At 50.5% G+C, this 12698-nt stretch overlaps 1 protein-coding gene across 1 annotated transcript in view; it reads left to right on the forward strand.

The window, feature by feature from the left end:
* Window positions 1-12698, forward strand: part of Sympk (symplekin) — a 30113-nt gene that overhangs the window by 9951 nt on the left and 7464 nt on the right. Inside the window, exons 7-17 of the mRNA XM_031385510.1 lie at window positions 297-546; window positions 1131-1301; window positions 2354-2593; window positions 4927-5081; window positions 5429-5579; window positions 7381-7585; window positions 8244-8394; window positions 10021-10256; window positions 10895-10976; window positions 11114-11227; window positions 12016-12163. Of these exons, the coding sequence (XP_031241370.1) occupies window positions 297-546; window positions 1131-1301; window positions 2354-2593; window positions 4927-5081; window positions 5429-5579; window positions 7381-7585; window positions 8244-8394; window positions 10021-10256; window positions 10895-10976; window positions 11114-11227; window positions 12016-12163 (1903 nt within the window). The remainder of the gene's footprint in view (window positions 1-296; window positions 547-1130; window positions 1302-2353; window positions 2594-4926; window positions 5082-5428; window positions 5580-7380; window positions 7586-8243; window positions 8395-10020; window positions 10257-10894; window positions 10977-11113; window positions 11228-12015; window positions 12164-12698) is intronic.

Raw genomic sequence — 12698 nt, forward strand, 5'->3', positions numbered from 1 at the left:
GAGCAGCCAGCCTACGGTTACAGAAATTGAGAGCTGCTGTATAGGCATGGGAACTAACCTGGGCCCTCTAGAAGAGCAGCCAGCCATTAGCTGCTGAGTTATCTCTTCAGCCCGAGGTGACTACTCCAGTGTCTTAGGCACCCCCATCCTCTCCTCACCCAGCAGTGAGCGTAGCTGTTGGTTTAATCAAGTGAATGTGTACATCATCATTCAGTCTGCAGGTTGGAGCAGAGTCTCCTGGCAGTTGATGTGTTGTCTTGTCTCTCTCTGTCCCTACTCCTCCTGGCCTTTCAAAGTGGATGGTGAAGTCTCGGGTCATCAGTGATCTCCAGGAGGCATGCTGGGACATGGTATCCTCCATGGCTGGGGAAATCATCCTGCTTTTGGATTCTGACAACGATGGCATCCGTACGCATGCCATCAAGTTTGTGGAGGGCCTCATTGTCACCTTGTCACCCCGAATGGCTGACTCAGAGGTTCCCCGACGCCAGGAGCATGACATCAGTCTGGACCGCATCCCTCGAGATCACCCCTACATCCAGTACAGTGAGTGTGGTGGTGCCCTGGTGCTCTGTGTGCGGTCACCACCACTCCTCTAAGTTACTCTCTGTCTTTTTCCCACCTGCCCTTTTTCTGTTTTGTTTCAGACAGTTTCATGTATCCCTTGGGTAGCTAAGAGTACTTGAACTTTAGACCCTGTGACCTGAACCTTCCAAGTTGGGTGAGATTATAGGCCTAGGCTGTAGATGAATTGGTAGACTGCTTGCCTGCCATAAAGCCCCAGGATTTCCCCAGCCCTGCCTACATTGGGCATTACAAACCTGAAAATCCCAGCACTTGGGTGGAGACAGGATGATCCTGAGTTCGAGGCTGCCCAGCTTACATAATAAGACTTGCCAGGCAGCATCCCACAATGCTGTTGCAGTATGTTCTGTATATACACATGGAGTGTGTTTTACTTAATTTCCTATGTGAGTCGGTGACTTTACATCATAGTGTTAGGTGCTGACTCTGGAGGACTAGACTAAGAACGGTGCTGTCCCAGGACCTGTGGGCTTTGTGGGTGAGTCTACATCCAGTCAGGTTGACAGAAGGGCCCCAGTGTCTGCTCCTCTCTTTTACTTCATTAGATGTCCTATGGGAAGAAGGCAAGGCAGCTCTGGAGCAGCTGCTGAAATTCATGGTACACCCCGCCATCTCCTCCATCAACCTGACGACAGCACTGGGCTCCCTTGCCAACATCGCCCGCCAGAGACCCATGTTTATGTCTGAGGTGATCCAGGCCTATGAGACGCTGCATGGTAGGTTGGGTGCCTTATGCTCTCTCCTGGCCTGCTTGTTGATTCCTAAGGAACTTTTGAACTCTGCTCACTGTGAGCTCCATGTTAGATGAAGTGTGAGTCCTGCAGAGCTAGTTCGGGATGCTAGTCCCACAGGATCCGACACTCCGGCTTCCCCCGATCCCTCAGGGAAGGAGGCTGGTGATAATTTCCCACATAGAGAGCCTGGAGAGAACTCCAAAGAGTCTGGTGTTGAGGAGTGGATATGGATGCTGGTCATGGATCTAGTCTCTCCATCTCTGGACTCTTGTGTTGGCTTTGTTTTCTGGCTGTTTCTTGAAGCAGTAAAGATGGCCCCAGAGCTCAAGGCTCCCATCCTATCCGCGTAGCAACAGAGGGAGAGAGTGCTTACCCCATCATTCCAGCAAAAGTCAAAGGCTGATGCTCATTGTTTATGATTGGCTGAGCAGAGACTGTGGGCCTACTGCTGAACCAATCACAGTGGCCAGGGAAGCACAGTGTTCTCATTGGCTCCAGGCTCTTGCACACTTGGACAGAGGATGGAGACAGGGTGGTTCCCTCATAGGGGAATGAGAGTGGCACTAGCTGAGGAGCGGGCGCTGGGTACTGCAAAGGCCAAGTTAGAGGCCTCTTTCCCTGTAGAGCAGGGACAGCTTGTTCACTGAGGTGACTGAGACTCAGGCTGGCCCTGGCAGTGGCAGGAGGATTGGCTTAAGCTGTGGCAGCAGTTGAGTGGCTTGTGGAAAAGGTGACAGTTAATAGCCCTCTCTGCAGGGTTAGCCCAGGACTGCAGATCTGAGACCTGCGGCTTGATGTGCAGAGAAATAACATTTAGGTTTTCCTGTACCTTAAAGGACTAATGTGGTAGAGGTCTCTTGAGATTTTAGTCTTAGCTTGAAAGGGGGAAGGCTACAAGTCCTCTGAGTCGTCCTGGGAGCCTAGGAACTTCCCAGGGAATGTCAGCAAACACCCCACCCAAGTTTGGGGCTGAATATTGACCCTGAGTATCGAGAACTGTCCACAACACCTAGCTCCCGCCTCTGTCCTCACAGCCAATCTGCCCCCTACACTGGCCAAGTCCCAGGTGAGCAGTGTGCGTAAGAACCTCAAGCTGCACTTGCTGAGCGTGCTCAAGCACCCTGCCTCCTTGGAGTTCCAGGCCCAGATCACCACCCTGCTGGTGGACCTGGGCACACCCCAGACTGAGATCGCCCGTAACATGCCTAGCAGCAAGGACTCCCGCAAGCGGTCCCGGGATGATACAGATTCCACGCTCAAGAAGATGAAGCTGGGTGAGCTGGGGCATAAGGCCTGGGCTTGTGGTGGCTAGTGGCTTTCCTACACTGTCTCTGTCACATTGCTTTAATATACATTATACAGCACGATTCGGCAAACATATCTAAGTAAAATAACTATGGTACATAATACAACTAGTAAGTGTTTAAGTTTTGACCTTGAGAATTCTAGTCTAGGAGCAAATGACCTTGGTCTTTCTGCCTCCACCTGCGGACTGCTGGGAGTGTAGCCAATTAGGATCTATCTAAATGTTAAAGAAAGGAGTGAATGATTGCTGAGTGTGTCTTGCCTTTCAAGGTTTCATTTCTATATTATACATGTGTAGAAGGCATTTATCCTTTACTTGAGGTACAAACACACACACACAGCTGGATTTTTCTTTTTTAACTTTGTAACTTTTAGCACTTTTGGTTTTTGTTGAGACGCAGTCACAGCCTTAGTTGCTCAGCCTCCCAGTGTAGGGATGGCAGGTGTGTGTCACCACCCCAGCTTTATAGTGACTTCTGCGGTATTTATCAGGAATGTGGGCCATAGCAGCCTCAGTACCAATAGGTTTTTAAAATGTCATCTGTATTTGTTTATAGAACATTTCTGGGGACAGGTGAGAAGGCTCAGTGGTTAAGAGCACTGACTGCTCTTCCAGAGGTCCTGAGTTCAAATCCCAGCAACCACATGGTGGCTCACAACCATTTATGAGGGGATCTGATGCTCTCTTCTGGCATACAGATATATATGTGCAACAGACCACTCATAGAATAAATGAAATTATGTGTGTGTGTATAGAGAGAGGCCATTTCTGAAATTCTTGAGGCAGGGTTGTTTTGTTTTTGAGGTTTTCAGGTTTGTGCAGGAAGCATCCTTCCCTACTGAGATATGTCACTGGCCCTACATCTTTTTATTTAAACTTTTTTTTTAGATTAACTTTATTTTATGTGGGATGTTCTGCCTGCACACATGTGTGTTTACCACATGTATGCTTGGTGTCTTTAGAAGACACAAAAGGGCATCGAATCACCTGTAACTGCAATTACAGATGGTTGTGAACTGCTATTTGGGTGTTTTGTTTTGTTTTTTTTAAGGCTAAGCTAAATCTACCCGTCGCACCTCTTTTTAATGGTGGCCCAGTGTTCTGTAATGTGTCCCAGCTCTAGGACTGCTCTGTACATCTAACCATAGAATACTTCAAAGGAAGGGATATCTCTGTAAAGGGTTTCTGTGTTTGTAGTTTGTCTAAAATTTTTTCTCTTTTTTAAAAGATTTTATTTATTTGTCGTTTTCTATTTATTATTAGAAATGAGTACACTGTAGCTGTCTTCAGATACACCAGAAGAGGGCATCAGATTTCATTATGGGTGGTTGTGAGCCACCATGTGGTTGCTGGGATTTGAACTCACGACCCTCAGAAGAGCAGTCGGTGCTCTTACCCACTGAGCCATCTCACCAGCCCCTATTAGTCGTTTTCTAAAAAAGAACTATTTATTTCATGTACACTGTAGCTGTCTTCAAACACACCAGAAGAGGGCATCAGATCCCATTACAAATAGTTGTGAGCCACCATGTGGTTGCTAGGAATTGAACTCAAGACCTCTGGAAGAGCAGAGCAGTCATTTCTCTTAACCACTGAGCCATCTCTCTAGCCCTGTTTTGTGTGTGTGTGTGTGTGTGTGTGTGTGTGTGTGTGTGTGTGTTTTGTTTTTGTTTTTGTTTTTGTTTTTTAAATACTTTTTTTAAAAAAAAAAGATTCTGTGTAGCCCTGGCTGTCCTGGAACTCATTCTGTAGACCAGGCTAGCTTCAAACTCAGAGAGATCTGCCTCCCTCTGCCTCCCGCAGTAACAGCAGAACTGTCTCCCACTGGGGACACCTGCCTGGCGAGCATGGGCTCCAGCATTCTATCCATCTTCAGTATGGAATATATTTGGTTTTTCGAGACAGGATTTCTCTGTATAGCCCTGGCTGTCCTGGAACTCACTCTGTAGACCAGGCTGGCCTCGAACTCAGAAATCTGCCTGCCTCTGCCTCCCAAATGCTGGGATTAAAGGCATGCGCCACCACTGCCCGGCATTGTAGAATATATTAATGATATCATCATCTTGGAACTTAATGGGATCAACTAGAGGTTTTTGGTTTTTTGCCAGGTCCCTAGTGAGAACTGAGACCCAGGAAGGGCTGTTGCTACCTGGGGACCTGTGGTACTTTTAGTCAGCCTAGGTCCTTGCCTGCTATGTGGCTGCTCCTTGCCGTGGCTTGCTAGAGGAAGGCCATCTGGCTCCCTGAGCATAGGTCCTACTGCAGTCTGGGAGCCAGCCTTTTATTCCCCTCCTCTCTCAGAGCCCAATTTGGGAGAAGATGATGAGGACAAAGACTTGGAGCCTGGCCCATCAGGGACGTCAAAGGCCTCAGCCCAGATCTCAGGCCAGTCAGATACGGACATCACTGCTGAGTTCTTGCAGCCTCTGCTGACACCTGACAATGTGGCTAATCTGGTGAGAAGGGTGAACTCATCCGGGGACAGGAGGCCTGTTCCCAGTCTTTTCTCTGCCCGCCCTACACTGTGGCTACCTTGGTAGCATCAGCCAGGGGTTCCCTCCACCCTCAGGTGGACCTCTTCTCGATCATCATCCTACTAGAGGCTATTCTCAGTATCCCACTTCCCATCTACTTACTTTGTTTTTGGGAAAGGGACTCTCCCAGATGACAGTGTGGCAGTCATTGGCTCCCTAGAAAGCTAGGGCAAGAAGAGCAGCCCCAGCCCTGACCTCAGTTCCTGCTGCATCTCCCGTACTGTTGTAGGATGAGCTGGCTAAGGTTCCCCTCCCTGGACATCCCACAGGTCCTCATCAGCATGGTGTACCTGCCTGAGACCATGCCTGCCTCCTTCCAAGCCATCTACACCCCTGTGGAGTCAGCAGGCACTGAAGCCCAGATCAAGCACCTGGCTCGTCTCATGGCGACACAGATGACAGCTGCAGGACTGGGTCCTGGTGAGTTCATGCTGAACTGGGCCACGCTGTGGCACTGGACTCTACTTACTGGAAAACGAAGATGAAGGTCATGTGCCATCTAAGGTGTCACCTATAATGGGTCTGTCATTATGCAGAGTACTCAGTATCTTCAGGTCCTGGGCTTTGAAATCCAACTGACGTTACCTTGAGTCTAGGCTGACTTGTGTTTCTGAGCCTTGGAGTCTGTCCCTCTTTCATCAGAACATTTTGTTTTACATTTGTGCTCTCAGAGGTCAGAAGAGGGCGTCAGATTCCTTGACTCACAAGTTGTGAGTGCTGGGAATGTAGCTCCGGTCCTGTGCAATAGCAGCACGCGCCCTTCGTCACTAAGCCACCTCTCAAGCCCAGGCTTCTTGACAGGGTCTTGCTGTATAGCCCATGCTGGCCTAGCCTCCCACGTGCTGAGATTACAGGTGTGAGCTGCTCTCAGCACCATGTGGTCTTGAAGTATAACTTATGAACAGTGACACATGCACAACTGCAGTGCCAACATGCTGTGAGCTTCACGAGGCGTGCTCTCTCCTTCTTCCTTTGTGGGGGTTCCAAAGCTTGAACTCAGGGTCCTTTATTCACAATAGTGCCAGCCCTTGGTTCAGACATAGCTGCTTTGAGCAGTGGCTACGTATGGGTCTTTGGTGCACTCAGGTTTTCCCCTGAGCCTGTTGTCAAGTCACATGCCCTCTGCTGCTAAAGACTGTTTATAATGAGCATGCCTTAGTGGCACATACCTGTCATCCCAGGAGGGGCAGAGATAGGAAGATCAGAGGTTCAGGGTCATCCTTGGATGTATAGTGAGTTTGAGGACAGCCTGGTATGCATGATACCCTGACCTGCAAACCTCAAATGGGCCGGTGAGACAGCTCAGGGGTGAACATGTTTGCTGTCAAATCCAAAGTGTGATCCCTGGAACCCACATGGTGGAAGGAGAAAACTGCACACATGCACCCTGGCATATGCATGTATATCCCCATTCAGATAAATAAGATGTAATCATGAGGACTTGTGTTCCAATCCCTAATGTCCACAAAGAAGCCAAGATGATGTGCACCTGTAACCCCAGCATTGGGTGCGGCAGGCACATGTGGATTATGGGGATTTTCCTGGTCAACCAGTCTTGCTAAAACAGCCAGCTCTGGGCTCTATGGGTAACCTGTTTTAGAAAGTAATGTGGATCTGGTTAAATGGCTCTCAACTGGTAAAGGTGCCTGCTGCCTCACCCAAAAACCTGAGTTTCGTCCCTGGGACCCACTGGAGAGAACCAACTCCATAAAAGGATCCTCTGACCTCTGTACACATACATACACACAACACACAAATAAAATGTAAAAAAGAAAAAAGCAGGGTAGGATGGGAACACACACTTTGAACCTCACACTCGGGCGGATCCCTGAATTTGATGCCTGTTTTGCTCATAGCAAGTCCAGGCTGACCAGGGCTATACAGTGATACTCTTGTCTCATTAAAAAAATAAATAAAGTGGAGATAAGTGAAGATACAAGTCTGCCTCTTCCACACGTGTATGCAGTCTAGCACACCAACACACACCCCACACAAGCATACTCATGCATACCACACAGACATAAATCTAAGAGAACCTGCTAGTGATATATATCTTGAGGCTGTGACAATGGCTGTGCCTCTGGAATGAAGTTGTCTGGCTCCATCCTTGCATCATTTGTTAGGTGGGCTACATAGTGCAGTGGGTGCTGTGCGTGTACGGCAGAGCCTGTGGTCAGGTGATGGCACTGACATGGTGGGCCCTGTGACTGCCTCCTTTCAGGTGTGGAACAGACGAAACAATGCAAGGAGGAGCCCAAGGAGGAGAAGGTGGTAAAACCGGAGAGTGTCCTGATCAAGCGGCGCCTATCAGTGCAGGGCCAGGCCATCTCTGTGGTGGGCTCTCAGAGCACCATGTCTTCCTTGGAGGAGGAGGTACCTCAGGCCAAGAGGAGGCCAGAACCCATCATCCCTGTCACGCAGCCACGGTGAGTCCTCCTCTAGTTGACATGTAGACCCTGTGAATGTAAGGTGGGCTGAGTGCTGGACCAGCTTTTCCCTCTGCCTCAGAGTCAGTGCAGGAACCACCAAGCATTTGTGGCTTTCTGCAGCCACAACTTTTTCTGTCCTAACTTCAGAGAATGGTGGTAGAGACACTTAAGGTGGAGAATCTGGGAGGCACAGCCATGGTCGCAGTGAGGCAGATAGTCTACTTCCTGATGTGCAATAGGGGCTCCTGGTCAGCAGCACTGCCTTCATTTCTCCCATAACTTTTATCATAAAATCAGACTTTACCCCACCCGAGCATCACTTGAATGTTAACCTGCTTCCTTTCTGTCTCTTGCTCTGCTCCCCATTCCGTCTGCAGCACATATACTACAAGCCCCCCCCCCCCCCCCCCCCAGTCAGGATCTTTCTGCTTAGTCTTCTCTACCTGTGTCCCTTCTGTTCCCTGCCTGTTCTCACAGGGAGACATGCTCTATGGCAGAAACAATCACAATTTCTTCCTGACTCTGTTCTGCTGAGTCTCTCTCAGGGAGTTCAGAGGTGTGAAGGGGCTGTGTGTCTCTCTGTCCCAGTTCCAGAGCTGGGCCCACTAGGCTGACTGGGCTGTAAAAAACATGCCTTATACCTGCCCTCATGTAGGCTGGCAGGTGCCGGTGGGCGCAAGAAGATCTTCCGTCTGAGCGATGTGCTGAAGCCCCTGACAGATGCCCAGGTGGAAGCCATGAAGCTAGGAGCTGTGAAGCGGATCCTGAGGGCTGAGAAGGCTGTAGCCTGCAGTGGGGCTGCCCAGGTATGCTTCTCAACCTAGTGAAAAGTCCCTGTGGCAATAGCCCTTAGCTCAGCTGCTTCAAGCTCCTCCTGGCTTGACTCCGTCTACTGCAGAATCAGAGCTGCGGCCTTCTAGACAGTAGGGCCTGCACAGGATTGGCTGAGGGCAGCTCTGATTTCAGACATCCCTGCCTTCAAGGTTTTTGCTTTACTTTTTTTTTCAAAATTTTATTTATTATTATAAGTACACTGTAGCTGTCCTCAGACACACCAGGAGAGGACATCAGATCTCATTAAGGATGGTTGTGAGCCACCATGTGGTTGCTGGGATTTGAACTCATGACTTCTGGAAGAGTAGTCGATGCTCTTAACCACTGAGCCATCTCACCAGCCCCCTATTTTTTTTTTTTAAATGTGTCTGTTTGATTAATTTATGTGTATATGTGTTTCCTTCATGAGTTTTGTGGGCAGGAGCCCACAAAAGCCAGAAGAGGATGTTGATCCCCTACTGGAGTTCCAGGGAATTGTGAGCCACCATTGGGTGTTGGAAACCAAACTCGTGTTCTTAACCACTGGAGCCATCTCTCCAGCCTTTATTTTCTGATGTTTTGTTTTGTTTGTTTTGTTGTGCTGGTTCTTTAAGGCAGAGCTTTTCTGTGTAGCCTTGGCAGTCTTAGAACTCATTCTGTAGCCCACTCTGACCGTGAACTCAGATCTGCTTGCTTCTGCCTCCCAAGTGCTAGGACTAAAGGTGTGGGCTATTACTCCAGGCTTTCTTTGTTCTTGTGTGCAGACACTTTAGTCTCTGCACTAGCGTAAGCAGGGCATGGGTCTCATGTCCACAAGCGTCTCATGGGTGATAAAGATACCATGTGGTCTTCCGAGACAGGGTTTCTCTGTGTAGCCCTGGCTGTCCTGGAACTCACTCTGTAGACCAGGCTGCCTTAAACTCAGAAATCCACCTGCCTCTGCCTCCCAAGTGCTAGGGTTAAAGGTAATGCACCACCACTGCCTAGTGCCTTTCTTTCTTGGTTTTCACCACATCCTCTTCATGCCTAAAGGTGACAAAAAAGAGAATCTTCAGGATCTTTCCCTATGCAGTGAAGTACTTAGTTACTACCTTCTTACCCGTAGGAGCCTGGGGCAGCTTGATGACACTGATAGCTTGTTTATTCCTTGTCCACTGACATGTGATGTGAGACTGCTGTGTTTATGCTTCTTCATGCCACCTTTTTTTTTTTTTGGTTTTTCGAGATAGGGTTTCTCTGTGTAGAACCTGGCTGTCCTGGTACTCACTCTGTAGACCAGGCTGGCCTCGAACTCAGAAATCCGCCTGCCTCTGCCTCCCAAGGGCTGGGATTAAAGGCGTGCGCCACCACCGCCCGGCCATGCCACCTTTCTTGATTGGTTGGTTGACTGATTGATGATTCATTGATTTTGGTTGTTTTGAGAGAATGTCTCACTTACCAGGCTGACCTTGAACTTGAGCATTCTGGGTGCTGGGATTGTAGATGTTAGCCACTGTACCCAGTTTATATGGTGTTTGCACTGGGCATTCTTGACCCTGATGGCAGGAGTGCAAGACATCATTGAAGTACGCTCCAGTGGCCTGCCACACTGCCACATGTGCTCACCAACTTACTTCCAGGTGCGCATCAAGATCCTGGCCAGCCTCGTGACACAGTTCGACTCCGGATTCAAGGCAGAGGTGCTGTCCTTTATACTGGAAGATGTCCGGGCCCGTCTGGACCTGGCTTTTGCCTGGCTCTACCAGGAATATAATGCCTACCTGGCAGCAGGGGCCTCTGGCACTCTGGACAAGTATGAGGACTGCCTCATTTGCCTGCTTTCTGGACTGCAAGAGAAACCGGACCAGAAAGATGGGTGAGGGGTTGGCTGTAAGCCTCATGTCTCCTCCTGTGTCTCATTTCTCTTTCTTCCTTCGTGCCACCCAGGCTTGCCCTCCCCATGTTCCTCTCTATGCCACCCAGGGTTGCCCTCCCCATGTTCCTCTCTGTGCCACCCAGGCTTGCCCTCCCCATGTTCCTCTCTGTGCCACCCAGGCTTGCCTTCCCCATGTCCCTCTCTGTGCCACCCAGGCTTGCCCTCCCCCGTCCCTTTCTGTGCCACCCAGGCTTGCCCTCCCCATGTCCCTTTCTGTGCCACCCAGGCTTGCCCTCCCCATGTCCCTCTCTGTGAAGTATGTGCAGACTCTGCTACTTGGTGTGAGTGGCTGTCACCCTCTGGGCTTCTTATTCCCATGTGTACTAACAGTTCCCAGGGACGGGACAGTGGCTCAATGGTAGAGCACCACCCTGGCATGAAGCCCTTGGTTGCATCCCCTATTCTAGCAAAAGGAAGAAAGGGTCGGAGAGGGAGCTCCTGTGTACTATCTGCCAGTCAGCAGCTTTGAGGCACCAGACTGCCCCTGTCTGAAGCTGGGCCCTGGGGTCAGGGAAGCTATTGTGAACTTGAGTCCACAGCATGTGGCTGCCTTGCAAGACCTGGTCTTTCTTGGGCAGGATCTTTACCAAGGTGGTTTTGGAGGCCCCACTGATCACTGAGAGTGCCTTGGAGGTGATACGGAAGTACTGTGAGGATGAGGTGAGCTGGCTGCTGCTCTGTGGTGTAGACATGGAGGCAGGTGTGGTATGAAGGTCTTGGGGACTTGGTTTGAGAGATGGAGTGGGACAAGAGTAAGCTGGCACAGACTTACTCTTGAGCTTTGCCCCGCTCTGCAGAGTCGCGCCTACCTGGGCATGTCAACACTTGGAGACCTGATCTTCAAGCGCCCTTCTCGCCAGTTCCAGTATCTGCATGTTCTCCTTGACCTCAGCTCTCACGACAAGGACAGGGTGAGCTTGTGTTACAGCTGGCCAGCCTGCCTTTCCTTTTTCTTCAAACTCTGTTTTCATTTCATTTGCCATGGTGTGACATCATAGGGTCAGGTGCTAGCCTGACCGAGTGTGTATATGCTCTCAGAGGAGGGCATGCCCATTCCTTCTCATCTTGCTCATGTTGGTGAACTGTAACCTAGGCAGCAGCTAGTAGAGGAGGCCATGTGACCACAGGCAGGGTGATGTCACAGTCTACAATGCCCAGGTAGAGGACTAAGTAGATGAGGGATGGGGTTCAGGAAGTTTCCGGGAGGAAGAGATGCATGAGATACTGTAAGACAGTAGTTGTGCTCTAGATGAGACCCATCCCTGCTGGACCCTGTCACCAGGCTCCTGGTGGCTCATGTTCAGTCATCGTGCTGATAGCACAGCATCTCTGGTCCTGGCCCTGTGCTGTCATTTGGTACAAACTCGTGTTTCAGACCAGACTCTGCTCCTGTGGCTCCCAGCAGATGGTGTCTGAGTGAAATGAAGCTTGGCCAGTGACATGTCTTCCAGGCACTGGCCTGCCTGGCCTGCCAAGTTCCAAAGCCAAGGCCACTTGGCAGGAAGAGTCACTCTTGAGGAATGAGGAGCAAGCGAGGCAGGGAGTAGCAAGATGGGACTGAGAAGTCCAGCAGCCTGGGATACGGGGTGCAGATATGGGGCACTGCCGTCCCGGGCTTCAGGCTGGCCTTCTTTCCAGCAGTGCCTCTCCATTGCCATATTCTCCCTCCCCACCTCCTCCTTGCCCATTCTGCTCTCAGGTGCGCTCCCAGGCCCTGCTCTTCATTAAGCGCATGTATGAGAAGGAGCAGCTTCGAGAGTATGTGGAGAAATTTGCCCTCAACTACCTGCAGCTCCTGGTCCACCCCAACCCACCCTCCGTGCTGTTCGGAGCCGACAAGGACACAGGTTTGATGCAGGTTCATTTGATTTGTGCCGAGCCCCACCCACTCCAGCTACTCTACTAGAATGGCTGCTGGGTAGTAGCAAGCAGGGCCAAGACAGACAAGGGACTGCAGTGGCGGGCAAACTAGAGGACCAGGAGAGCAACCTGTGGGTTCCAGGGCCATCTCAGGCCAAGTCCCTTAGCATAGTGCCAGATCCCACCAGACAGAAGGTCCAGCAGAGATGTGGAAAGCCCCTCTCAGGAGAGGTGTGAGGTCCAGGGAGGTTGTGAGCAGAAGCGTTTCCCTGTAGCGGAGATGGTGGCATCGAGCGTCAGCAGTGAGGGTCTCTGCTGACCTATGTAGGACCAGCATGGAGAGTAGCAGGACTGCCAGCCGGGCAGCCCTTGGTGTGCCTGACAGATAGCCATTGTTTATGTTAAGGCAGTAATCTGTTGTTACAGGACTTGGAGGATGCAGGTTAGCATAGTAGAATGACCTAGCGTCCTTGGGGCTTGGTGGCGGGAGGACATCCTGCCCTTTCTGCACCTACTCCCTCT

This window comes from Mastomys coucha, unplaced genomic scaffold, assembly GCF_008632895.1.
Source record: "Mastomys coucha isolate ucsf_1 unplaced genomic scaffold, UCSF_Mcou_1 pScaffold21, whole genome shotgun sequence".
Taxonomy (NCBI): Eukaryota; Metazoa; Chordata; class Mammalia; order Rodentia; family Muridae; genus Mastomys; species Mastomys coucha.